Raw genomic sequence first — 26,353 nt, forward strand, 5'->3', positions numbered from 1 at the left:
AAACTATTTGAAGGCTTTGCATTTTAAAAGGAATGCATTACATCCAGCTCTGCTTTCGGGAAAAAATGTGAATGTCCTTGTTTTAAATGCAACTTAGTGATAGTAGGTTAAGTCAAAAATTCACTGTGGCCAAATTGTGCCTAGTGATGTAGAACTCGCTTTGCTTCCTCCAACAGTCACATCTTCTTACATAGCATCTAGAAAATGCTAACAGTAAAAACAGAAAATTTCCCCTCTTCACAGAATCCCTCACTGCTAGTAATAGTTGATATCTCTAATTTTGGCTTGTGTGTCAGTCTTATTAAAGAGACATTGGGGACCTAGCACAAATAAACTGTGTCCTTTTGTTTTAGTAGAATAACTTCTGGGAAAAAAACCCCTTAGTCTGCTAAACAGCTTTTTAAAATTTCAGTTTATATTTAAAACATGACCATTCATTTTTAAACAGCAGGAAATGGATAAAAAACCTTTTTTTTTTTTTTTTTTTTTGGAACTGCACTACAGTAGCATTGAAATAACTAACTTGGTCAGTTTTACCAGCCCTGTGATAGGAACCTCAGGGTATTAAAGGCACAACTTCTCCTGTTTATTCCTTACTCTGCATGCAGGGGAATAATTCTCTGGCTTAGTCCTGATAATCCATTCTCACAACACTTCAAACAGTTTTTCACAGTAAAATAAACATTTTTTTTATTAAGCAAGCATAGCTGATAACCTCACACAAAAGCAATTATTGCTGCATGTGATCTAATTTCTTTAAATTTGGCTTGGATCTTGAATTTTTGAAACTGTATTTTGCACTCCTGATTTAGGTAATAGAAAAAACATCTCAAGCTATTCCCTGGGATTCAAATATTCCAAAGAAAGCTGGTAAATTTTGAGAATTTTGATCCTTAACCTGCTTTCCTCTTCTTCTTCCTGATTCCATTAATTTTCCCGTTAGTACCCCCTAGTGTTGCTGCAAAGTAGGGCAGTATGATCCTTGCTCTGAATAATTCTCTGGAACATCCCCACTGGTTCCACTGTGAGTAAGTGACAAAACCCATGATTTATTTTGGGGAGTGAGCACAGGTTGCTCAATCTCTGTGAAAGTTGGCAACAGGCTGTTCTGCTTGTTAAAAGGGTGCAATGCATGGGACTGCTGGTCCACATGGATCACAAACAGAGTAATCTAAAGAATGGGATAATTCCTTTGTTTGGCCTTTTGGAGAGTGGATGAGGGAAGGGGCTCACTTCTTCTGTTGAAAATACCAGTTTTGGAAAATAATGCATCTGTCACTGGCTTGGAAAAGCATTTCAGCCCAGTGAAGGTATTAAACTGAGTAAGAGCAGCAGTTACCACTGGACTGGAGTAACATCTGATCCACCAGCTAAACATCTTTGTCTTTGATAATGTGTCTTTTCTGTATTTTACGTGCTGGGCTTGAAACATGCAGGTAGAATTTTTAAAGTCCATGAAAAACAGATCTGTGTCTCTGATAAGAGTGTTGTCCATGGTATCCCAGAAAAAAAAAATCTTCAAAATTGTATTGTGCAGTTATGGTCTTTAAATTTGAGATTGAGAGGAAAATTCTAAAGAGGATTTATCTTCTATTTTCATTGTGTCTAGAATTGAGGTCATTTTTTTAATGATAAAACTCACTTGGATCCATTCCCTAGTTGATTGTTTCAACTATTACATAAATTAGGAACTGTTAGAAGCTGTTACTGAAAAGGAATTGATGATAAAATAATTTAGCATTCTTTTAGCACCACTGGCTGGTTGGACAAGGCTGGGGTGTCAGAAAAAAATGGTAGCTTTTCATACCTCATTTAAAGGTGATGGTTTAAGTGAATCTTTTTATCCTAGAATGCTTTTCAAACATTCCTTCATTTCATTATTTTTACACAGAGACTAGAAATACTTCAAATATTTGAAACTTGCAAACAGCCTTCTTGTTCAGCAGTGTTCTTCTCCCATCAATCACTGACTGGTGTTCCAGTTTTTTTTTTTTTTTTGTAGGCATACTAATATAGATGGTTTTCATCAACAAGACATAACTAAGTAGTTTTCCATGGGGATAGGAAGAAAAGAGGACATCAAAGAAGTGCTTCACTCTTCTGTTTTTAACATGAATATGTGAATTTTTTATGCACTTCAACCATGTTTTATTTAAAATATGAAATGATATTAAAATTAATAGGAAGAATTTATATGGGAATCTAGGCTAGTTTTTTGTCAGCCACCTCCTTTTTTAGTAAAGGACTACTATGGTATTATTATATTACTATTATGTAAATCATTATAAATTTTACGTTAATAATTTTCACTGTCTACTATCACAAATTATTTAATTTGGCTTGCCCAAAGAACCTTGATCTTGATGAGGGAAAGTTTTTTACCCTCTGAATGGTAATAAGTACTATCCCAGAGGAATTTTGATTTTGCTGATCTCTGAATATTTAAATATGCTTAAAGACAGTTTCTTGAAGTTATGGCATGAGCAAAGATGGCTTACAGCCAGAAATGGATTATTTGGAGGATTGAATTCTGTGATGTGATGTTAATAGAAGCAGGTTTTCTTTTATATTTCTTATGCCTTACTCTTATCTTACAGGGTCAAGAAAAGTATGGGTTATTAAATGTGACAAAAATCACAGAAAATGGGAAGAAAGTTCGGTAAGTCTTGGACTTGAAAAGTGCATGTGCTTAGGGTTTATCCAAGGTCTTTTGTATTAGGACAGCATACTGGAGTTTGCAATTTCTTTTTGTGTGAATTTGCCTTAGAGGTTTTCCTGTGTGACACAGCTTAACCTTAGCCCATGTGTTTGTCCCAGTGAGCTAAAGCTGATGGACTGCAGAGAGCCAGAGGCTCATGGATCAGGGCTTCACACAGGCCAGCCATTTCCTGAAGGGGCATTGATGAGAGACAGCTCTTTAAAATGGGATTGATTCATTGATTGATTTACTGAAGAACAAGTCTGTATATGTTATAGTGTGCCTTGTTCCTTGGATAAAATCAGTGTAAGAGGAGCTTTCAGACTTTCACGTGCTGTCTTTAACGTTGAAGGAGCGTACATCCATGTGCTCCTTAATTCTCCCTTCACTGTGCTTGTGAAGGCTTAGGAGCAGTGTTTTGCCCAGTGTCAGTCTCCTGTAGGTGATTGACCTAATTTCTAACTTTCCTCTGCGTCCCAGGCAGCAATTTGCACTATAAATCATAATGTGTAATCAGGTGATGCTGTCTAACTGCATTTCTGGTGTTTTGAATCAATGGCAAATACTGCAGAGGTGTGGCATCCTCAGAGTTAATTGAGATTTGCTTCTTGCCTTTTCCCCCTTTTTTATTATTTTTTGGTTAATTTAATCTTTTAGATCTAATAGTGTGTTCTGTCTAGTTCAGTGTTTCCCAGAGTTGTGATACATGAAGCATGCTTGTTCTGAGGATTAAATAGCCAACACCCAGCTGTTGTTGTAGAGCCACCCTGACCTAGTCCAGTCTGGCTGGGCAGCACATCTGACCTCCAGCCTGGCTCCTCAGAGTTCTACTGAGAGTTTGCTGGGGCTGGGTAGACTGCAGTGTGTGTGAGCTGCTGCTGGTGCAATGTGCTGTCATCATTTACATTGCATCTGCTGGAATCATTGATCTGGATTGTTGCACTGCTGAACAGAAAGATGCATCGTGGCCATCCTGTCACTTTGAGAGCTGCTAAGTAATAATTCATGGGCAATGGGAATTGATATTCAGGGCTTGTCAAGATTTTTTTTTAATAACCTCAGGAGGACAGGTCTGCTGGCATAAAATCAAATAGTCAGACAACTGAAACAACTTGTTCTTTCTCTTAATTTTTCAGATGTGTAGGAAGTACTTTTTTGCCAATATAAATGAGCATATTACATAAACATGGGACAGTTCCATCTCAGATCAGTGAATTTCAGAATTATGCAGTAGTTTGGCATGTTCTGTTAAGTACACAGGGAGCTGAACGTTCCAGATTAGCCCCTTTGAAATTATAATTGCATGGTGTTCTCTTGGTGTACTGCTTCTACTACTAATTAGCTTTGTTTGAGTTAGACTTTGATGGTCAGGCTGGGATTGTTAACATATGTTTCCTTCTACAAATATGATAGCAATTAAGACTTACTGATGCCACTAATAACTATATATGTGCTTAACTATATAAACTTACAGGTCAGCTGAGCAACAATGATCGACGGGTTAAATATCTGCTTTCAGAGTCAATTTATTTTATGTTTGTTTACAATTATTTACAGAAAGAATTGGATGTCATCATGGGCAGTGTTACAAGGGTCATCACTGCTGTTCACTAAAACCCAAGGAAGTGGAACTGGCTGGGTAAGCCCAGGAACAACCCCCACCCTCACTGAAGTGTTAGTCATGTAAAGCACCATAAACTAAAGCCCTCTTACTTGCAGGGCCTAAATACCTATATATATCTATATATATCTATCTATATCTATATCTATATCTATATCTATATCTATATCTATATCTATATCTATATCTATATCTATATCTATATCTATATCTATATCTATATCTATATCTATATCTATATCTATATCTATATCTATATATATATACACACACACACACACACACACCTGCACCTAATACCTGAAAAAATACCTGTGTAGAAGTTGGCATAAAATAGTTTCACGTAACCATAATGTAATTATTATGTAGAGTAAGAAGAAAACCAGATGTATGTATGTATTTTTGACAGGCAAGAAGCTGATAACATTCAGGTGTTTCTTAGGCTAGAAGTTATTTCTCCATGCCAGATACTTTAGTGTTCTTTACTAATGTGTTTGTCTAAACAGTTTGTGTGTTTTACCATTCTTGGATTTTTTTTTTGTATACTCCAGGTAATTTTGAATGTGATACATATAATAAAGAAAATAGTCTGACACATGGCTTCTTGCCTTGGCCTGTTTGAGCAATGCAGTGTTGTTGTCTTATGATTTAGTCTTTGTCTTGCTGGATTCCATATTTTGTTCTTGGTCTTCATAGCGCATGATAAGTACTTGTACTTATTTTGTTGTCTGATGAAGACCAAAAGAGAAACATCACACTGAACATGATGATGATTCAATTTTTTAATCACCTCTAGTGTAATAGCACTATCATTAAATTTGCTGTATTTATCCAGCTGCATTCCTGCATTAATAGGTATAGAAATGGCTCTTTATGTATGGCTTTCATAGCCTCTTTTGGAGGTCTGACATTAAACTGTGTGGATCCCCTCTAATAAGTAAAGACACACCAGAGCCAGTGTTCATTATCTTCATGTATTGTCACGTGAATTCCAGCAAAATTGCCTCTTACAGATCTGTGCTGTCTTGCTGTGCTTTACTGGTCTTTCTACCTGCCTCACTTTCTCCTGTTGTGCTTCATTATGGATAATGAATTGGAATTGACAATTCCTTTCCATAGTATTGAGTTTTTTTCAGACCTGTAAATATATTTTTCCCCCCTTCTGTAGAAGGGGTGGCTGGAAGAAAATAGATGAGGATAGATAAATAAAATTTGGAGTAGAAGAGAATGAAAAAGGTAAAGCTGGGCAAGATGATCATGCAGAGGGAGGAAAGAAAAACAATAAAGATGAAAGGCATGAAAGGTCAGTTCCACTGTATGGCAGGAAGTGGATTTTGGTCACTTCTGTGATTGACTTTTGCAGCCAAAGATCCAAAAAGTGTTTCAGTTTTAGATATTAATAGGCATATTGCAAAGTAAAAGTTCTGCCTATGTAGCTAGTCAAGTTCCAAAATCTCATTTACAGCTACTAATACTCTTAATTCAGATGTGGCTGTAAATCAAAAGAACTGTACTTTACAGCTGTATGTTCATATCATTAAAATACACAATGCTAAACTCTTCATGAATATATGACAATGATGATGTGTGCCCAGATTTATTATCCATAAAAGATAAGCTATAAGCAGAGTTGCATGATTTATGAGCACTAGTGTAAGTCATGCTATGCCAGATAGAATAATTTAAAAATAAATAAAAATCTTAACAAATAAATTTAAAATTAAAAATGTGTAAATTCTTTTGATAATTTAAGTGGAGCAGAAGTCCCATGGTCAGCATATTTCTGTGAGACACTATCAATTGTGTGTAGAGCACTAGAGTAGGGTCAGCAAAATAGATATCAACAGTACAAAGAGAATAAAATGAAGCTGGAAATATTAAAGGAGAATCTCTCTCAAGAACCTAATGTTTTACACCTGCATGATCATAGCTGACTTTGTAGGTACGTAATTGAGTGTTGAGCACACACTCTTCTTGGTCTCTGTAGGCAATTAATTTTTGTTTTTTAGGTATTCAAAATTCCACCTCTCAAACTTTGTTCTGTGTCTATATTTTGATAAGGTGAAGTCAAGTCTAACAGTGTGACATATGATAAGAATTACATTTCTTCTTCACCTTATGAAATATTTAGCATTCATCTAGTGATTGATATGACCATATCTTCTTTTTTTGTGCATTGTTTTTTGACTTCATCACTTTTCTTCCTTTTTCTCATCAAGTCATTTTGCCAAGGGGGCTCAATTCCTGAGCTCTTGCTCTCGCTGCTTTCTTCTTGGAAAAATGCTCTCAGTCATCGACCTGCTGTCACCTATGTAAACTCTGCCCAAGTTTCAGCTATCACTGTATGTGTTCTTGTTGCATGCCTCTTGTCACTGTCAGGCTATTTGCCACTAATCCTGAAAGTAAATTGAATTTTTCCAAGATTTCATTTTGACACTACATATAACAGCTCATGTATCTTGTTTGCTGTTTTTGAAAGTCATCCAAGGTGCAGATTAACACAAGTTTATTGCAATAATCCTGTAATTGTTCCACTGGAACAAAGTAGAAAGCATACCTAGTTCATTGGTGCTAGAATTATAATCCCAAATTTACCTACTATTTGAACCACTAGTGCCTTGACTAATAAGCAGCATGATATTCTGAAATTTTTAACAGATATTTTGTCTGATTCATTCTAACACAACTAATTTGGAATCTTTTTATGGTGCCTATGATACCTTTGATACAATGGTGTACATGTTATTTGATAATTCTAGCTGTAATGGGAATACCCAAAAATGTAAATGTTATGCATGAAGAGGTGAAAGGAAAAGAGAACAAGTATGTTCTGGCAATATTCCACATACAGAAAGCTGATGTAAATTTGTAGGATTTTATATGTAATTTAAGCATCTGTAGTTATGTTTTGAAAATGCCAAGCACAGAAGAGCTGCCTATCAAAAATTCATTAATTAACCTTGTGTTTAAAATGATGCAACTGTCTTTTTGTTGTTTGTGAAATTAATTGCTCTGTATGTGGAAGCCTGGGACAGATAACTTGTGGACAGTTTGGTAGCCTTGTAAAAGGCTACTTGTTATAAGGACATCTGGATGTTTTTTAGAAGTATTTTTCATTCAGTTTTTGGTGTGAATGAGATGTATTATTGTCAAAGTGACAGGGCTTCCTAAAGCAAAGAAAATGGCAACTGCTTAGAAGGATTCATCTGTCAGCTGTCTGTAATAGTGACATGTCCTCAGTGACAAGTACAGTGGTGGCAAACTAAGCCTGTAAACTTCCCAAACATCATGGAAATAGATGCTCTTCAAGATTCATCTGAGCAAACTCTTGTTGATACAGAACTGTGATTTTAGCCAAGGATGTTATGTGTACATTACCACAGTTCATCCGTATTGCACTGCTGATTATGCAGGATCTCACATGCTTTTGTGAAAACTTGATGGAATGCAAATGGCCCTATCAGTCTGATTTAAAAACAATCCATCATTTTGCAGTGACAATAAAGAATTTCCATCCCCTCCCCCGCTTTTTTTTTGCTTAAGCTGTAGTTTTGTAACTCCCCTGCCAGCCAAAAAGGTGCATCTCTCTTCACAGCTTGCTTTCCACAGTTATCATGGAAGAGGAGGACTTGGAATTAGAGCATCCTACCCAACTCTTATTAGAAACAGAATTACAAGAATTCCAGGTGTCATTTGTACATCCAAAGTCTTCCAATAAATAATTTCCAGTTCTGTTTCCAAAGAGTGCTAGAATGTGTCACAGTTCAGACTGTGTGGTTTGTCCCTGTGCAGGCTTCCAGGACTTGGAGAAAATCCTGAAAAGATTGAAAAGGCCTTCTATTGATTGATGTCAGAACACATCTTTAAGGCTATCCGTAAGCTGCACAACATCCTCTCTATCTAAAGCAAGGAAAGCACCCTATTCTTTCAAAACAGTTACCTCTCCCATGCAACCAGCATAAGTACATCCCATGACTATGTTTTTGTCCAAAAAAAGGTGTCAGAAGTGACTGTGGGACAGCTTCATATCTAGGACAGCTGGCAGCACCACATATAGACCTCTCCCTCTTTCTGTCTTCCACTGCTGCCCTTTCCAATATTCCCAGGCAGCTCAGAAGAGGAATCCAGAAAGAGTAAGGTGTCTGCTCAGTAAGAGCTGGATTTCTCTTGACTGGTGCTGACTAGGTAGCGCTGTTGAAAGCAGACTCAGTATCTGTGTGGCAGCAGATGCAAAAGGAAAGGCTTTTCTTGAGCTCTCTCAGCAGAACCTGCTGGCTTCAGGAGGGTTCAGTTGCCTTCAGCAACCTTTGTGTGCAGGTTGTGTGAGCAGCCCTGTGCAGCACTTGCTCCTGAAAGCTTTGAGGAGGGAAATGGCTGCTGGCATCTCATTTTCATAGATCTGGGAGCAGAAAAGAACCTTGACAGGAAAGCTCAAGGGAGAGCCTGCATGGTAAACTTAAAATGTCCTTGAATAAAAAGGTTGTGACAAGAATGTAATGTGTTGGTGTTTCAGAAGAGCTTTGCAGGGTAGCTGGGATTATTTGCTTGGGTTTCCCCATCCTTGGCTCTCACACAGCAGTTTGGCCAACATTTGAGTGAAGGAGTGGTTAAAGTCTTCTTTTTTTTTCCCTTTTGGCTTTAGTTTTTGCTTTCTTCTGTGCTTCTCTGAAATACTGAGGGGACTCAGGCCAAAAAGAGGGGTAGAGTTTAAAGCTGGAGGTAGTGCAGAAATCTCTCAGGTGTGGATTCAGCAAGCTACTGTAGTGGAGGGCTTTTCTTTTGGTCAAAACAGCACTGACAGGTGACATTTTTTTCTTGTTAAGTGCTGATGTCACCTGTAGCACGTCCTGTCCTGTGAATCTCAACATCGTGTGGGCTGTGGTTTTAACTAATCACCCCCCTGCCCCAATCCTGTAGAGGACTTTGGCACTAGTTTCCTGTTCTCTTCAGTGCCAAACTCTATAAATTGATTTAATTTTTTTCCAACACGCAGCAAGATTGATCTAGACAGCCAGGAAGTGCGTCTGGGACACTTTGGGTGTGTGTGCAGCAGTTATGTGACTTTCTCTTGAACAGGCAGCTGCTGCAAGAGCCAAAATGGCCCAGAGATTGTTCTTTGGACTCTCCTGCTGAGCTGGGCTTCTCTCAAAAGCTCTGCTGTAATCAATGAGAAATGTTCTTGGATGAGGTATCTGAGAATTGAGTTTGAAAGTGGAAGGTGGTGTGGAGTTTTTTCCCAAGTGCTAATTGGCATTGGGTAAATTAGAAGTACAGCCCTATTCTGATATTTCGTGGGTAAAATAAAGAAGTTAAGATGCTGCTTTCCATTCATTGCCCTTAGGACTCTAGACTGGAGATTTTCCAGTGGTAAACAGCCTTTCTGAAACACAATTAGCATTAATTAACATCCATGCTGGGAGTTTATTCAGAAGCAGCAGATTAGTCCTGTTTTCTGAACCATCTTTTCTCCCCTTGGGTATGGCTGTTCTTGCACAGGCTGGAAACTTGTGTTTGCAGCAAGGAGCTTGTCCTGGGGCTTGGGTCCCCCAGAGCTGTCACAGGAGCAGCACTCACACATCAAAGGCTTCGTGAAGAAATAAGAATCTTTCTGGGGGAGCAGATGCTACAAGCTTTTCCTGGAACTACAGCATGAAATTTCTGTGCTGTAAACTGAGGGACTTCCAGCTTTCCCTGTTCCATATTTTACTCATGTCACTTGCAATTAGAGCTTTTTGTTTGTGTGGGCTGCTGAACTGGTTTCCTTGAGGAATTAAATTTCAAAGCTATGTGGTGTATGTTGAAATCATAGTAAAAGTACTTTATTTTAAAAAATTCTGATATCTAATATAAATGGGAAGGTCGCAGGTAAGAATAGCTCCCTGAGGTTTTCCTCCAAATTGTTTGAAGGAGTTACTTGTGGGTTATTTGCTCTTTAGTAGACAGACAGTGAGTTCTGTTTACTTGGTAGGACGTACTCCAGTATTGCAATAGAAGCACTACAGAAAAGTATAAGTGTTGGGGGGTAAATGTTTTTTAAAAATTATAAATAGAGAAATGTACAAACTGAGAGTGCTCTTTCAGTGTGGATGGATGTGATTCCTGTCCAGCAAGTGTACTGTTTCTGGTTTGATTTTTGGTTTTGTATACAACGGCTGATTAGGTGGCAGAATGTTGGGGGATGTTTTGTTCAGTTACTTATTAGCTGGTTTTGTTTAAAGCTTGGGACTATCTTGGCTAAAATCAAGCTACAGTCAAATGTTGTATGGACTTCTGCCATTAGTCATAGGAAAAAAATATCTGCTGGAATCTGATTGGCATTTAAATTTGTAGAATTTTGAGGGCTTTAGGCTGAGCAGCTTGTAACAGGCGTGCTTAAAGTTTGTTCTGTGGAAGGTTTTTTGTTTTCCTGGTGACATGCCTGTTGATTCGTGGCAAAGTACTGTATCTGGTCTAAGTTGTACAGACTGTAAATAATACATGTTACATTTAAAAGATTGCAAGACTGTAAAGAATTTCCTCAGGTTTAATTTTATCATCACTGTTCGTAATTTTTTCCAGAAGTTTGGTGTTAATCAGTCTAAGCCAGAATTTACAGTGGATCTCAAAGGGGCTTTGATTGACTGGGCCTCGAAGGACAAATCCAGCAAAAAGAATGTTATTGAGGTAAATATTTTTATTTAAATGCAGAATTATATGCACTTCAATTACTGATGTATGAAATTTTCTTTAAGCTTAAAATTAAAACCTCATAAAACTGAGTTTTATCCACATCTACTTGCTTAAATGTAGCTGTTAGTACCTGCAAGAAATGTCCATTTTTAATATGGCTGTATGGGATATGTTTTGCAGTTTTAAGCAGACTATTAAAGGCTGTCCTCCCTGGTAAATGTTCTGGAGTGTCTGTGTATTAGCTAACAATTTTGCCAGTGAGAAGTTTAATTTTATTTTAATTATTTTACTTTTGAACTATGATGTGTTTATCATTTCTGATGATATCTGTTTCTGTTTCTTTAAAGCTAAAAACCCGCCAAGGTACTGAGCTCTTAATTCAATCAGATAATGACAGCTTTATTAATGAGTGGTATAAAGTTCTTAACTACACCATCAACAATCAGGTATGTATTTGTATCATGAAGGTTCTATTTTCACAGTAATATTATTTAGAAAACTAACTGATATAACAGCTTCTAAAGTTTCATGTGCATCTTCATTTACTGATTTTCTTGAGAGCAGGCAGGAGTTTGAGGATATGGCAGTTCCTGGTGGTGGTAAGTGAAATATAACTAATAGTAGCAAAGGGATAAAGATGGTCCACTAGCTTAAGATGCAGAAGGTGTGGGCTGACATCCATCTGAGAAATGAACTTACTTCTCTGGCCAAATACTTGTTCTGTCTCAGTGACCTGAAAGGTTCTGATAGAGAGGGAATGAAAGGGGGAGGATGGCCAAGGGACAGCTTAATGACATACATTTATTAGCATTTGATACTGCTCTTCATTTATTATGGCTGCACTGAAGTGCAGATTAAAAGTCCTGGCAAAATACTGTATTATCTCTTCTTATCTGACAGCATAATGCCAAGTATTTAATTATCAGAGAAGTGCTCAAGTGTTTGCTTTTGATATTGCCAAATAGGATTAACAATTTTTTAATTCAGAAGTTGGAGGAGATCTTGGAGAAAATATTGCTCTCTATCAAGTTTGCTTCATCTATATTCTTACTTTTTAATAGTTCCAGGCTTGGCTACTGTCCCTAAGATCCAGTTTTGTTACTTTCAATGCCAGTCAGTGTCTTTCATTTCTCTTAGCTCTGTTAGTGCTTTTCACATATGGGTGTTTTCCACCAAAACAGAGCAAGTTGATATGAATAGTTGAGTTTCTTTCTGAGCACTCATGGCTTAGTTCCTAATCTGCTGTCTCCTGGTATGGGAATGTCATGGCCCTTAATACCCAGGCAAGGCAGAGTCACTCAGGGACCCTTTCTCCTGTCTGCCCTGTGTAACACAACCGAGGCCACTCCATCTCTGCTTAAAAAAGAGTGAAGATGGAAAGGCTGAGATAGGCTGAGATGTGGGGTATTACTTGTTAGGTTGAGGAATGGTGGAATAAGGAGAGTTTATCAGCATTCTGGAGGAAATGGTGATGGATACTGCTGGGAGCTGGTAGCCAAGAGACCCAAGACTACAAGCCATAAGTCAAGAAAGTGCATTAGAGTACCTGATAATCTGAAGCATTGAAGCTTTGGGTACAAAAATCCATCAGATCTAAAGCCAACTTTTAATTTTGGAAAGTTTACGGTAAGAGCAGCTGTGATCTCTTTCCCATGACCAAGGTACTATTGCTGACAAGATCTATACATGACAAGATCTTCTTCAAAAGAACATGCAGATCAGATTCTGTTCTCTTTGCTCCCTCAGGCTCTGTTGTGGCAATGTCCTGTACTAGAGGAACCTGCAAAGGATGTGGCTACTCTTTTTTAAACATGGAAATTTTCATGTTATTACTTTAGACTTGTTGCATAGTACAAACTAGATCCCAGCTGACTTTTTTCCAAAGTATTTAATAGTTTTAAAATATGCCAATCCTAAAAAGCTTTGAGGCCTCTTGAAGAGTGGCAGAGGATCCTTAATGGGGACATTATTTGCCAGTTGAATATATTGATCTGTGATGTGTAAAAAGGCTATCCAAAGCTTTGGAAAAGGACCAGGAATGAAGGTGTTTAAAGGTAACAGATTAAAGTACAGCTTAGTCCAGGAAGTCATGCTGCTGCTCAGTGCTCTGGAGTGCACAATCTTGCCTCATTTTTTAGGATTTCCTTCCTTGTAAAAGAAAGCACTCTGCAGACAGATTTTGGTGACTGCATAGCAGTCCAGTTCACTTCAGTTGAAGTGAAGTAAGACATGCACAGATTGGGAGGGGAATATGTTGTACTGAAGCTGAGGAAGCTTCTTTCCCCATTTCCTGGTATGTCTGCAGTCACACACATAGCCTGGGCTGCAGGTGATATAGCAGACTCTGGAATCTGCCTCCACACTTCAACATGATCTGTGTTTTCACTTGACAATGTTTAATGAGAATATGCTGATAGCAGGAACACTGGGAAAGAATTTTAGACACCGGTACACTTATTTTTCAGAGTGAATTCAGTGTATGTTTTGACAGTAGTGAGATTTTCCAATTGATAGTTCTATTTTCTATTAAGAAAATTTTACTTAAAGAGAAAACAAATTGGGTAAATGCTCTAGAATTTTTTTTCTTCTCCATCAGTCAGGCATTTCTGTGGCAGACCATTAAATAGCTGATGTTTGTCTATTGGATATGGAAAATAAGGCCAACCAAAAATGATTTCTGTTGTTTATGCATTGATGTAATGAAGTGTTATCATGAAAGACTGGTTGTACTTTGTTCAATGTCCAGCAATATTTTTTTTGAGCCTTATGAATAAATAGTGTTTCTCAAAGTTACTCACTCTGCCAATGAGAGTTGTCTCTGAAGATGTTTAACATCTAGAGTTCAGGAAAGAACAAACTGAATGTCATTTTAGGGGGAGAAATTGTGTACTGTAGAACTGTCTGCAGGCAATGTGTGTGTTAGTGCTGTATTATCTGAACTGGCAAACTGAGCACTGCATATCTTCTTAAATCCCACAGGTAATAGAGTCTGATGAAGCATTAGATGATGAGGTACCAGATTCCCCTGGAGTGGAAAAACAAGACAAAGAGAAAGAAAATAAAGACTCTAAGAAGCTTCGTTGTGAGTTGAAAATTTTCCATTAATTTATTCTAGCGATGGCAGTTTTCATTTTCTGCATCTTCAGTATTTTGTGTAAATAGGGAAGATTTCTAAAGGACAGCTAAAAATGAAACTAATGGAGTTTGGAAACAATATAGTTCATTCTGCATCTTGGTGCCACTTGGTAAATTTTCTTCCATGTTTTATTAATCATACTTTAAAAAGGGAAGAAGAAAAAAAGAAGTGTGAAATGTCTTTAGCTCCTGTTGTATGACACATTTAAAACAGGAGAAAATAAGCAATGGTGAAATTAATTTTTTTCAGGGTGTTGTCAAATGCATAGAAATAGTATCTGACTTACCAGGCAAACTGTTTTCTCTCCTTTCCTTCCAGGCTCTTATATGAAATTTTCAAAAAAGTATTTGTTTTTCTCAAGATAGTTAACCTAATGGGAAGCAGGACGGGTTATGAAACATAGCTGCACTTGTAAATTTCCACATCAATTCCATACACAAGCTACTGTTTAGTTGGTTTTGCAAGTGTTTAGTGATAGGGTTGTCTCTTGGTAGTTTGAGAAATGGATGCTATTTACAAGGAGTTCCAGAAAGTTAAGGAAAAAATTAGGGATGAGTTGCAAATTTGAGTAGATTTTTTGTGTTTTGGAGTGTAATTGTTTTTTTCTTTAATGCTGGTTCCTTGGCTGATAAATACAGTGTTGGTTCTGTGGGTAGTAATGCCAAATGTGTTTCTGTTTTCAGCAGTGAAAGCACCCAGCAATATAGACTCCACAGATCAGAAAAAGACCAAAACGAAGCTCAAGAAGTTTCTTACACGGCGCCCTACATTACAAGCTGTCCGTGAAAAAGGCTACATTAAGGGTAAATGAACCTTTTTAACAAAGGACATAATTTGAAAAGCTGAATTTAGTAGTTCATGTGTAAAATGGGGTTAAAATGGTCTAGTTTCAGAGTAAAATACATGTGTATAGTTGGTTTAACAAAAGTCTTGGATGTATAGTGGAACTGGTGATTGCTGTACTTCTGAGTGCTGTTACTGGCCATTAAACTGCTCGGAGGATGCCTCTCCCTCGGCTCCGTGCTGGCCGAACTGCAGTGAGAACTGGGGGCCCAGGAGCCCCTTTGGACTTGGACTCTCTAGCTAAGAAGCACTGCATTCCACCCTTCTGAGCTGGAAATCCAGATATCTGACCCTCATTTGTGCAAACAGGGGAAGGAGCAGCCCTTTGGGTACAAAGCTGAGTGCGTGTGCTCACCCAAAGGTGTTTTAGTCCGAGTGGAACCAGACAATCATGTGCCATATCATAAGAAATTAAATATTTAGGGAAACCAGGATGAGGTTACAGGAGTCTTAACTCAAACATCTTTTTCCCATAACTTTTTTTGAATGTATACATTATTTTAATTGTTTCAGATACTCTTGAATCAAAGTTATGAAAGATTTCTTTTTGTCACAATTTGACAAAATGGTATTTGCACAGATTTCAGTTAATGTGTTTGTGTAAATTATTGACTTGGTACTCATTGTAAAACTTCATTTATTTATTTATTTGTATGCTTTAGCAGGACTTGTAGGTGGTGCTCTACTAGGGTCAAAATAGCATATGGGTAGGCAAATACCAGACCAAATCCTACTGTGATTTGCCTCACTGCATACTTTAACAGGTGTGCTTCTGTTGCATGTGGCATTTGATATATTTGTGTATCTGCAAATATAATTTACTTGTAAGTGATGGAAATTTTGTTTGGAATAAGGGAGCATTATTCCCATTTTTCCCATGAACATTTTGCTCTGCTTTGCAACTTAATATTCATGTCATGGCTCAGTGACATAACTTCTGACATTGGCAACAGTGAACACTAAGCCAAGTTTAACTTGTACATGTGCGTGCTAATGACTGGATTTTTAATAAAGGCATTAAGGAATGAGGAGTTTGGTTTTTATTTAAAAGCATGGTGTAAGTTTTAAAAGTTGGATGGGCACTGTACAGCTTTACATTTATTGTATGAATGAAGAATACAGAAGTCTTCATTTAAAAGCCCAGTGTACTTTGGTGGCTGCTGCAGAACAAACCTAGTAAATGGAAAGCTTGAAAATCCAGTATGAGCAGAAAAACTAGTGAAAAGTTCTGGAAGAAAAAAAATCCACTTGAAACAGCATGCACTAAGTGGAGAAGGAACTGTGTAAAAGTTTTGTTACATGGAAAATCAAAAGTACAGTTATTACTTTTAAGATGTGAAGAAAAAAATACTACTTCTGTGTATGTTGAAATTATTAAAGTCGAAGGCAATTGTAGCAAATTACTTTGTTACATGCTACTATTTTCTTCTGCTGGCTAATCTGCATTGCTTTACCTGCCACAGCTGCATGCTAGCCTGGCTTTCTGCTGCGTGGGCTTTTTCAATCCTTTGCTACTGATTCTGCTTATAAAGCTCGCTGCGTGAGTAGCTGCCACAGCACCGAGGTGGTGTGGACCTCTGGCCTGATCACATCCAGCTAAGAATGCCATTAAATGCCCATTTTCATACTGTAAAATTGGTTTGGTGTGCTGTTTGGGTTTCCCAAAGCACTGGTCAAGATGTAAGAGTTGTTAATCTGCTGAAATTATTGAACCTGAAAAATGGGCTAGGTGCCGTGCATGATGCAAATGCAAGAGCAGTCTCTCTTTTGCAGAAGCTCTGAAGTAAGACACACCAGATTCTGGAAAGATGGCCACTTATGTATCTAATTTAACAGAGTAAACAAACCAACAAACACCCCTTCCGTTTCAGAGTGGAATCTTTGCTTCTCTGTCTCAAGACCCCATGTCACCTTCATGCATCTGAACAGAAGAGGCCATCTATTATTTTGGCATCTTTGATGAAAACCATAGAAATGGATCTATCAAAGGTTTTGGTGATACAATCTGAGCAAGAAGAATTTACATGCTGCTAATTCACTGAGACATTGCAAGATTCTCCTCTCTGTCCAAGCTAATTTTCAATTTTGCTTCACTTTATGATGGAAAATTCTCCCCCTGGATTGTGCAGTTTTGAAAATAAGATTCAGATTTACCATTGCCCATAAATATCTGTATTTAGATTCTGACTTTGCAGCCAGGTTGCCTGTGCATGGTCAGACTTGCATCCATTCAGAGCTCTGAGGTAAAAGTCTGTCATTTACAAATTTGCATCAGAATCTAATAATGTCAGAAGACTCTACATTAAAATAAAGTAATATATAATGCTGTGTTAAACAGTGGGTGCAGGAAAGATGCCATTTTGCAGGGTTCTTTCCCCAGGCAATGCCGAAAGCTTTCACACCGGTTAAAGTTCATAATCTCTTTGAATTTTTTAACAAAGATTGCAATAAATGCATGTTGATCTTGGGACAGGAATGGAGTGTAACAGGACACATTTGCATCCATTACATTTCTTATAACATTATTGATGAAATGACTCATAAAGTATCACCTGATGGATCAAAAGGATTTCAGTAGCAAAACTTCCTTTCTTGTGTAGCTGCTGATGCTCTTCTTACTGGGAGCTTTTCTCGCTGGGAGCTGCTGAGAACTCTTTTCAAAACTTTCCTATTTCCTCTCCAATGCTGCAACAATTGTATCCAGTAGACTTTGCCCCTTGTAGAGGTTTGTTTTAACCTGAACTAGTTCTGTCACTCGTGTCCTGTTCCACTGTAAATCAGTCTCTTTACTTGGTTCCAGATCAAGTTTTTGGTTCAAATCTCACCAGCTTGTGTCAAAGAGAAAACAGCACGGTGCCAAAGTTCGTGAAGCTGTGCATTGAGCATGTTGAGGAACATGGTATGGTTGAATTTTTTGTTTACAAATCTCTCTAGCTCACCACTCTTAATGTTGAACATTTAATCTTAAAATGCTGTTGGTTTATTTGGGGAAGCTAATCTGAGACTTGTATCTGGAGTTAGCCTTGGGTTTTCAAGAGTGAGGACACAGGTGGGATCCAAAGTGGGGAGAGGGAAGGAAATCTTATATCTGAGAACCTAATCTGCTTGAGTGTATTTCAAGCTGAGGAAAAGGCAGGACAGCCCCCTGGCAGCAAGGCTCCAAAGGAAGAGGGAGTACAAGAAGTAGTAGAAGAGCTCGGCTCATCAAGTTTCTTTTATTCCCCCCAGATTAAAAATGAGACTATTGAAATGCAACTATTCATTTTTGGAAGGTTTAAGCATGCTAGCAATCACTTCTTTTAAAAATTCCTTGAAATGAACTTTGAGGAAAAAGTTCTGTTCCTGCTCTGTGTATGCACTGACTGCCAGAAGACCAGCCTGCTTGTTTGATGCCCTTCAGCCAGTTACACAAATTGCTGTATTTTGTGCAATTCTGGAGATTATCAGTGTCCACATATTGACTCAGTTTTTGTTTGCTTTGATTGAAAAATATGTATTTCCTACCTAACAAGTGAGAACACTTTGTTTGAAAGCTACATGTGACATTCTGGGTTTTCTGCTGTAAAGCACATCTTCACATTTTTGTCGAAAATTTGTTGGTTGTGACTCCTGGCTTGGCTATAGTCTCTGTGGGTTTTCTTGCCTGTTTCTTGCTGTTGTCTTTGCCTTATCTCTTGGAAAAAATGACTGAGAGGGGATTATGGAATCTCCATAATCATCATTCAGATATTTACCAGTCTGTTAATCTGAGAACAGTCCCTTGAGTATCAGGGTAAGTGTTACAGGGGAGTACATGTGAATTCTAAGGCACCTTCCATGGGACTTTCATTTAGCCTCTAGTCCTCTTTGTCAATGTTTCTATCTTGTGGCCTGGGAGGGGAGAAAAACTGCTTCCATTGCATTACTCCAGTCTGACAAACTGCCACCTTGCTTGTGGCTGCAGGCTTTATTCCATTTGTGATCTGAAGATTGTGAGAAAGGGGTTTGTTCCTTGCTTTGTTCCTTTTTTTTTTTGGTTTTTTATTTTTTTTTTTATTTTAAAGGCAGGACTACAGTGAAGATAGTGAAGTTTTCCTTTTTTAAATACCTGAGGGGAAGCTGACAGAAATGAACAGCTTTTTTTTCCTACCTCTCCAAGTCTTCTTCCTTCTGCCAATACACTTCAGATCAGTTCTTTCTGTAGTGGATTTTGGGGAAAAGGGATATGTCAGATGGTGCTGGTAACTGTGCTCTGTTGCATCAGACAACTCCTTGAGGAGCTACAGGCACTTGCAGGTATTCTGGCAACACTCACCCTCTCAGTGGCACTGACTCACCTGCTGCATCCAAGTGGCTTTTCAGATAAATTTTTTATCTCCTAATCACTGCTGAGTAACTGCAGTAGCAACCACAGAGACACAGTTTTCTTCTTTTCTGGTCGAGTGTGCAATCCTGTGAGGCAGGGGCTGCCCATTTTAGTTCTGTGGGCTGTTGGGTAGCTCTGAGTGTGCATGTGCATCATTCCTTGTTGTAAACCTGGTCACTTGACAACTTTGAGATGCTCTCTATGCATGACTTGATTGGGTTTTCTTAACCATACATTAAAAATTGAACATTGTATCCACAAAATACCTGGTTATTGCATGTTGGACTCCCATGTATTCCCTACCCACCCACCAAGAGCATCTTAAACAAGACATCTGATCTCATTGGGGAAACTTGGAGCTGTTGCCTCATTACTACTTGAATAGGAAGTTTTAGAGATTACATTGAGCTTGATGCTGCCAAAGTTGTGCCAGCAAATTAAAACCCCTCTGTTTTATATGCCTTGCCCATCAAAACAAGCTAATTTAACTTTTAATTTCTTTGTTACAAGGTGGGTTTCCTTTGCTTTTAATTTTGCTACTAGGTCTACTAGACCAATACATATGTAAGTTATTAAAATGGATTTATCCCTTTGTTTCAGGATTAGATATTGATGGCTTATACAGAGTTAGTGGCAATCTTGCAGTGATACAGAAGCTGAGATTTGCAGTCAATCATGGTAAGCTTCCTCCAGTTGTATTATAATGGCATATATTTTCAGATTGTTGAAGTCCATAGAAAGCTAAAGAAAAGGATTTCTCTGTAACATATCACGAGAAATGACTGTCATCCTTGAAGTAAAGTTACTTCAGAATTACAGAACTTACTGTGTAACATACATTACTTGAAAAACCTGATATTCTGGAGGTTAAGTCTCATGTGAACCTCAGAGGCATTGCTAGAACAGAATTCTAAAAAAAAGATGGTAATAGAATTTGAGGAAGGGGAATTGTTTCAAACAAAATATCTCACTGCCTTATGGGAAAACAGCAAGCATGTTGAGCTTTTACTAACATTAAAATTGTAAGTTTATGGGTTATTTAGTGAGATTTGCTACTGCCTTTTAGTGGGGAGAGGGCTTAGCTCCTCTTCACTGTACTCTGTGTATAAAACCCCTTCTTCTGGCAGTATCTTAGCATAGCCCATCCAGAATCTGACCTCTCATTTCCTGATTGACAGCATCCAACAGTAAATTTTGTGTTATGTCAGCAGCTCCTATTCCCTTCTGGAAAATGCCCTAGGAGTAGGGGAACTGTATGTAGTGCAGTATGCAGAGTTCAGCCATCTCCATCTGCTGCTGCAGCTCTGTATCCCAGATTGGGATATGGAATGTGCTGAAGTAGAGGGAGTCTTCACTGCTTTGAAATCAATAAGTACAGAAGAAAAGTTGAGTTTATTTAAAAAAAAAGGAAAAAAGTAAAAGAGCCTTTATAGTTGTAGTATTATCATTAATTATTTATTTCTCTCTCTCAGATGAGAAGCTGGACTTGAATGACAGTAAATGGGAAGATATACATGTCATTACAGGAGCTCTAAAAATGTTCTTCAGAGAATTGCCAGAGCCACTGTTCACTTACAACCACTTCAATGACTTTGTCAATGCAATTAGTAAGTCTGGAGAACTTGCACATGGTGTTTGGATAAGTCCTGTACAGTTTCAAACATGATTTTGGCCATGAGAGGGATGTTTTGGTTGTGAGCGGGGTGACTTGTCCGGGATTCCTGTCGGTGCTGCCGGGGCTGGCCGGGAGGTGGCAGTGTCCTATCTCGGATTAGCGCCGCAAACCGCGGCTTTCCTGCCCAGCCTCTCAAATTCTGTGCTCAAGTTTTAAACAAAAATGCTGAACTTTTGTTTCTCAACCTCACCCTTTTGCAGAGCAAGAACCACGGCAGCGTGTCCCTGCTGTTAAAGATTTAATCAAACAGTTGCCAAAACCAAATCAGGACACGATGCAGGTACTCTTTAGACACCTGAAAAGGTAAGTGACAGGTAGAAGGAAAGGCTTTGTGTTGCTGATCTTTCCTTAAAGATAAAGAATCCAATTTAAAGTGCCAAGTGACTGTTCTTACTGCATTTTTTATATTGGACTTGATAAAAAGCATGTATCAGTCTGTTTGGATGTGAGCTTGCAGAGCACCAGACTAGAGACAGTATGTTGCATAGTTGTGATGTTTGCTGCCAAGTCCTTTAGAGGGACTATGAGAGGACCAAGAATGACATTTCAAAACAGAATTTTTTTCATAGAGAAGGGAATTACAGCAGCTGTATGTCTTAATAGCAGGACTGCTCATTAAATAAATCCTCTGAATAGCCATTTGCTTTGGGATGTATCTTTTTCTGTTATCCTATTGCCCCAACACTGATAAATCTCTTCTTGTGTATTGTTTTCTCTTTCAGAGTTGTAGAAAATGGAGAAAAGAACCGAATGACCTATCAAAGTGTAGCAATAGTTTTTGGTCCAACCTTATTAAAACCAGAGAAAGAGACTGGTAACATAGCAGTCCACACAGTATACCAGAATCAGATTGTAGAGTTAATTCTACTGGAATTGAATTCCATCTTTGGACGCTGACATTTTTCTTGGAGGAGAAACTGGAAGTGATGGGTTGGCAGCAGTACTCCATCAGAAGAAAAACCTCTTGCTGTATATGATGTTTTATGTTTGTGGACCAAGCAGCAACTTGTTTTTTTGCACTTTTGGGGAGGGAAGAAACAGGAGAAATGTTTGACCACTTTAATGCGAATTAAAGACAACACTTCAGATTTCTTTGAAAAGTTCAATATAAAAAATTAATTGAAAAGTTTCTAGTTTGCCTTTTTAAAGTATCATTGGAAAAATCTAATATAGGTTCATACACTGGATTTCTTGGAGAGTAAAACTAATAATCTCAGACTGGATAATCTGGAATTTAATCTCAAAATTCTTCCATATGATGGGGGAAAGTCCTACCATTTTTCCCAGTATGGAAAAATTCAGTGAAGTTACATCTTAAGCTTGTTTATTACAGCCTACTTAGATCTGTATGACACTTTTCCAAGGGGTTTCTGCATGCCTGATTGTCCTAGACTTGTGCTAACAGTTTGGTTTAGTTATTTAAATCTAATTCTTCCCTTCATGTCTGCTGCCCTCTGTTCTTCTTTTTTTTCCTGTTTTTCTGTTGTTGGGGTTTTTGTTTTGTCTTTTTTTTTTCCCTTTGTTTGTTTGTTTGTTTTTTAGGATTTTTTTTTACTTCTTTCTTTCTTCCTCTTTTTTTCCCCAGCAGCCTCTCTGGAAGTTCTTTGCTGCTTCATAGAGCAGCACACTATTACACTATTTCAAACACTGAACTTGTAAGAATATCCAGCTACGGTTATTTGTCGTGGGACATAATAGAAGTAATATTTAATAAACATGTTCATTTTTTCAGGGTATGTCCTGAGCTAAGTTTTGTGTTATACTGATCTAAAGCTAAAGTCCTAAGTAAATACCGACTGTAACACTGTATTGAGTTCTGGTTAATGCTGTGGTAGTGGAAGTTCATTCTTGGTGTAAATACAGGCTGTCCTTTTGATTCCTGTATATAAGTCAGTTCCTGTATAGTTGAAGAACACTTTAGTCACACATTTCTAATCATGGGTAGATTAGCTACAGTAGCATAATGTTTCCAGTGGATGTCTGGGTTTCAGCAGGGAAACAGGTTATGGGGAGGGAGGGAGATCTAACTGTGTGCACTTTTAGATGTTAATTACATTTGCGGGCAAATAACTGTAATGCAAATGGTACTGGAGGAATACTGAGTGTGCTTGCTAAATTGTTAATGCACTACAAGAAGAGCCTTTTAGATTATTTAATATGTACAGGATACATTAGAAAAATGTATTATGAATTCTAACATCTGCAGATAGTGAAAGTCATGTTTTGATAGATAGATGTTTGATGGAATCCACTATGCTAAATTTAAGATTTTCTTTTTACATTAATGTAGAAAAATTTGTAAAATTGGTTTTGAAAGATTTTGTTACAGGGAGCATGGTCTGCTGAAGATTTTTTTAAATGTATTTTTCTAGACTAACTGCTGTATCTGACATATTTGTTATGTCTAACCTGAATAAAGAAAACCGATAGTTCTTTTAGAGTTTACCATACCCACTTCAGACAACACGAGCCCCCTTTGAACAAGACCAATGTATCTCACCCCTTAGCATGGATGGATACCACTTGTGACAAAGAGCTGTCACACTGGACTGAAATATGAATGCCTACTTTATAACCTGACAATTTTAGGAACTTCCCAGTCCCCTTCTTTAACACCTTGAATTCTAACATGAGGTTCAGAGAGGGCAGAAGTAATTTATGGATATAAATGTGCAGTCTTTGAAACACATCCCAGCTTGGAGCCCGCTGTACAGGAAGCAGTTACGTTGAGGAGGGGATTGTGTCAGTAGCCCTGGCTCTGCTGTGTCCCTGTCACACACAGCCCTGGCTGGCAGCAGAGGGGACCTGTGGGGACACACTGAGCTCTAACCAGACTGATGGTACGAGAATTTCACGAGAACTTCATAAGGCTTGCATGAAAAGTTTTTGGAGATGAGCGAGGAGATTAGTAACCTTGTGGCTTTCTCAGTGTCTTCTTGTGGTAATGGTGAAGTCTTGTGGTTTGTTGCAAAGCGACCTGGGTGAGAGCTGTGAAAGCCCTGTCTCAGACTGTGGTGTCAGCCTCCCTCTGGGCTGTCACCGAGCAGTGCTGAGCCTGTGCCCCGACCTGCTGGAAAATATTGACTGAGATGGAATCTGTGGCTGTGCATTATTCAAACCCTGCCTTTGGCTGTAAAGGAAGAATTCCTGCTGCTACATGAGAGGGCTTGTTCACCGGTCACCTTTTGTTGCAAGTGTTACCTTTTTCAAAGGAAGAATGCCTTTTTAAAGCAATTTGATTATGAGGATGTCACACATTTCCTTGTATTCCCCAAAAATAAAGCATTTTGTTATTACAATATCTAGTATGGTTTTGTGCAGTGAAGTTGTCTTAATGTTCTAATTTCTAGTTTGGGGAGGGAAGAGGATTCTTTTTAATTGAAGGAGGTGTAGGCAAACACTTGAGACATTCAGAAGAGGAGAAAATCCAAGCTAATGGTACATTTGTTGTGGCCAACATGAAACTATGTATGTCACCACATTAGGTTTCTTCAGTGCTTGAAAGATTTTGTCTTGTTCCTGCAGTTAGCTTTGTTTTAAGTCATCAAAATAAGAAATTTGCACAAACTCACCAGGGGAAAGCTATCTGTATCAGATGAAACATAGTTAATTTTTTATATTCCTCAGTTCAGGCTCTATATCAGATTTAGTTCTGGTTTAAAAGCAATTTAAAACCTGAATATAAATTTTTGGGTCCCATGACCACTCAAGAGAAACTGGAGGAGCAATATTATGCATTGGTGCCAGCTGAAATATTTGTTCCAGCACTAGAGCTGTGTTCAGCTACACAGCAGTAGTACCAAGCAACTTTCAGCTGTGCTTGATCTGTACTGATTGCAGGTTTCTTCATTTTGAAGCTGGAGAGAGAAGTGGGCACAAAAAAGGCAAGGCAAATATGCACAGTCAGTTTACCATTTCAGGTAAACTAGTTTTTTTAATTCTGAGTTGCATGCAGGAAACTTTATTTACTTGCAAGTGGATAGGTCATGCTTGACTGTCCAGGCTCAGGAAAACCTCCCTATTTTCACAGAAATCCACGATAAATTCCCTTTGTACTCAACTCACTGTACCCTGGCAAGCGAATCCTCGCCTTGCAGCATGAGAGAGAAGGGAGTTTATAGGTAACACAGTATCAGTTTATTCCTATGCTGGACTTTTTTCCCCTTGAAGGGAACAGCTTTATTTAGCCCTAAAGTAGTGATATTTTCAGAATCAATTGGTTAATTCATAAGGCATCACGTAAGGCAGGCACAGTGGGGCATTCTGCCGGCCCAGGGGGAGGGACAGCATGTCTGATGAGGCTGCCTGCAGCCGCTGGGGAGAGCAGAGCTCCTCTGAAGAATCTTAATTAGCCTCCACAATTGGGAAGTCTTGTGGGCAAGCACAAGCTGGTAGGACTGGATCAGGCCTTTACAAAAGTAGCCCTATGTGAATGTGGGGCTTAAATGAACATTCCCCCCCTCTCCAGCTCCCCCAGCATTCTTGTAAACAGAGCACTTGTAAAACAAGCTCACACTGTGTAACAAACCAACATGAAAGGCATTCAGAGGCGACTTGGCCTCTCAGTCCATTTTATTGCCCTGAGAATTAAATGGCAGCTCTAATATTAGTTTCCTACAACTTCCCCAAACAGATTCTAGTTTCAGCTGCTACTTTAAAAAAATAAAAGAAATCTGTGTTGTGTTCAGCAAACTTAGAATGCAAAGTGGAACAAGCTGGTACAGTGTCAGTTTTATTTTTCATAGAATCTCATTTTACAGCTTATTACACTAACATATAGTGGGCTGGGGAAGGGGAGAGAGATCCTGAGTGTGGGAATAAGTAAATGCAGAACACTGAAGGCAACAGACAAAGCAGGTGTGATGGACAAGCAAGATAGCAAAGAAACATTCACTCAGAACTGCAGGAATCCGGGCTAGAGACCTGGGAGAGAGCCAGGCTGCCTGGAGTGTGGGCTGGAGTTGATTTTATTTTCTCTTTTTCTTCCTTTGCATGTCTTAAAATACAGATGAAGGCCTAGCTATGTTTTTAAGGGTCATTTGCTCTGCAAACAGGTGGAGTTAAGTACCATTGCAAAGCAGCAGTGCCTGCCTTTCTCCATCTTTTCTGGAGTGTCTTCTGTGAGTCAGCTCCTCAGGGATGCACTTGTGTCTAACTTCCCTGGACACAAGCACCTGAGTGCCAATGGGAGTCAAGAACTGTGTCCCTTCTACCAGCATCTGTGCAATAAAAAATTAAACTTGTTCTCAGTTTGGCAATGTTGTTCTGGTGGCACTGAGGGCCCCATCCAAGATCCAGCCCTTGTGGCAGCAGATCCTGAGAAGCACAGGTGGTCCTGTCTGCTACAACCTCAGCACACAGAAGAA

The 26,353-nt window shown here is 38.5% G+C and overlaps 1 protein-coding gene across 10 annotated transcripts in view; it reads left to right on the forward strand.

Moving 5' to 3' along the window:
- ARHGAP12 (Rho GTPase activating protein 12) overlaps positions 1-24,288 on the forward strand; it is a 75,149-nt gene extending 50,861 nt beyond the window's left edge. For 4 of the 10 annotated variants that reach the window (XM_063148794.1, XM_063148742.1, XM_063148783.1 and 1 more), the window contains 12 exons: positions 2,598-2,659; positions 4,256-4,337; positions 6,539-6,661; positions 10,878-10,982; positions 11,336-11,434; positions 13,968-14,070; positions 14,808-14,927; positions 17,768-17,866; positions 19,913-19,990; positions 20,785-20,919; positions 21,188-21,290; positions 21,710-24,288. In XM_063148794.1, the coding sequence (XP_063004864.1) occupies positions 2,598-2,659; positions 4,256-4,337; positions 6,539-6,661; positions 10,878-10,982; positions 11,336-11,434; positions 13,968-14,070; positions 14,808-14,927; positions 17,768-17,866; positions 19,913-19,990; positions 20,785-20,919; positions 21,188-21,290; positions 21,710-21,884 (1,284 nt within the window). In that variant the 3' untranslated portion in view covers positions 21,885-24,288. Of the gene's footprint in view, positions 1-2,597; positions 2,660-4,255; positions 4,338-6,538; positions 6,662-10,877; positions 10,983-11,335; positions 11,435-13,967; positions 14,071-14,807; positions 14,928-17,767; positions 17,867-19,010; positions 19,243-19,912; positions 19,991-20,784; positions 20,920-21,187; positions 21,291-21,709 lie in introns of those variants that run through there. The other 6 variants (XM_063148762.1, XM_063148804.1, XM_063148773.1 and 3 more) reach the window with 4 other exon arrangements.
- The last annotated feature ends 2,065 nt before the right edge of the window (positions 24,289-26,353 follow it).

The sequence above is a fragment of the Melospiza melodia genome, chromosome 1, assembly GCF_035770615.1.
Source record: "Melospiza melodia melodia isolate bMelMel2 chromosome 1, bMelMel2.pri, whole genome shotgun sequence".
Taxonomy (NCBI): domain Eukaryota; kingdom Metazoa; phylum Chordata; class Aves; order Passeriformes; family Passerellidae; genus Melospiza; species Melospiza melodia.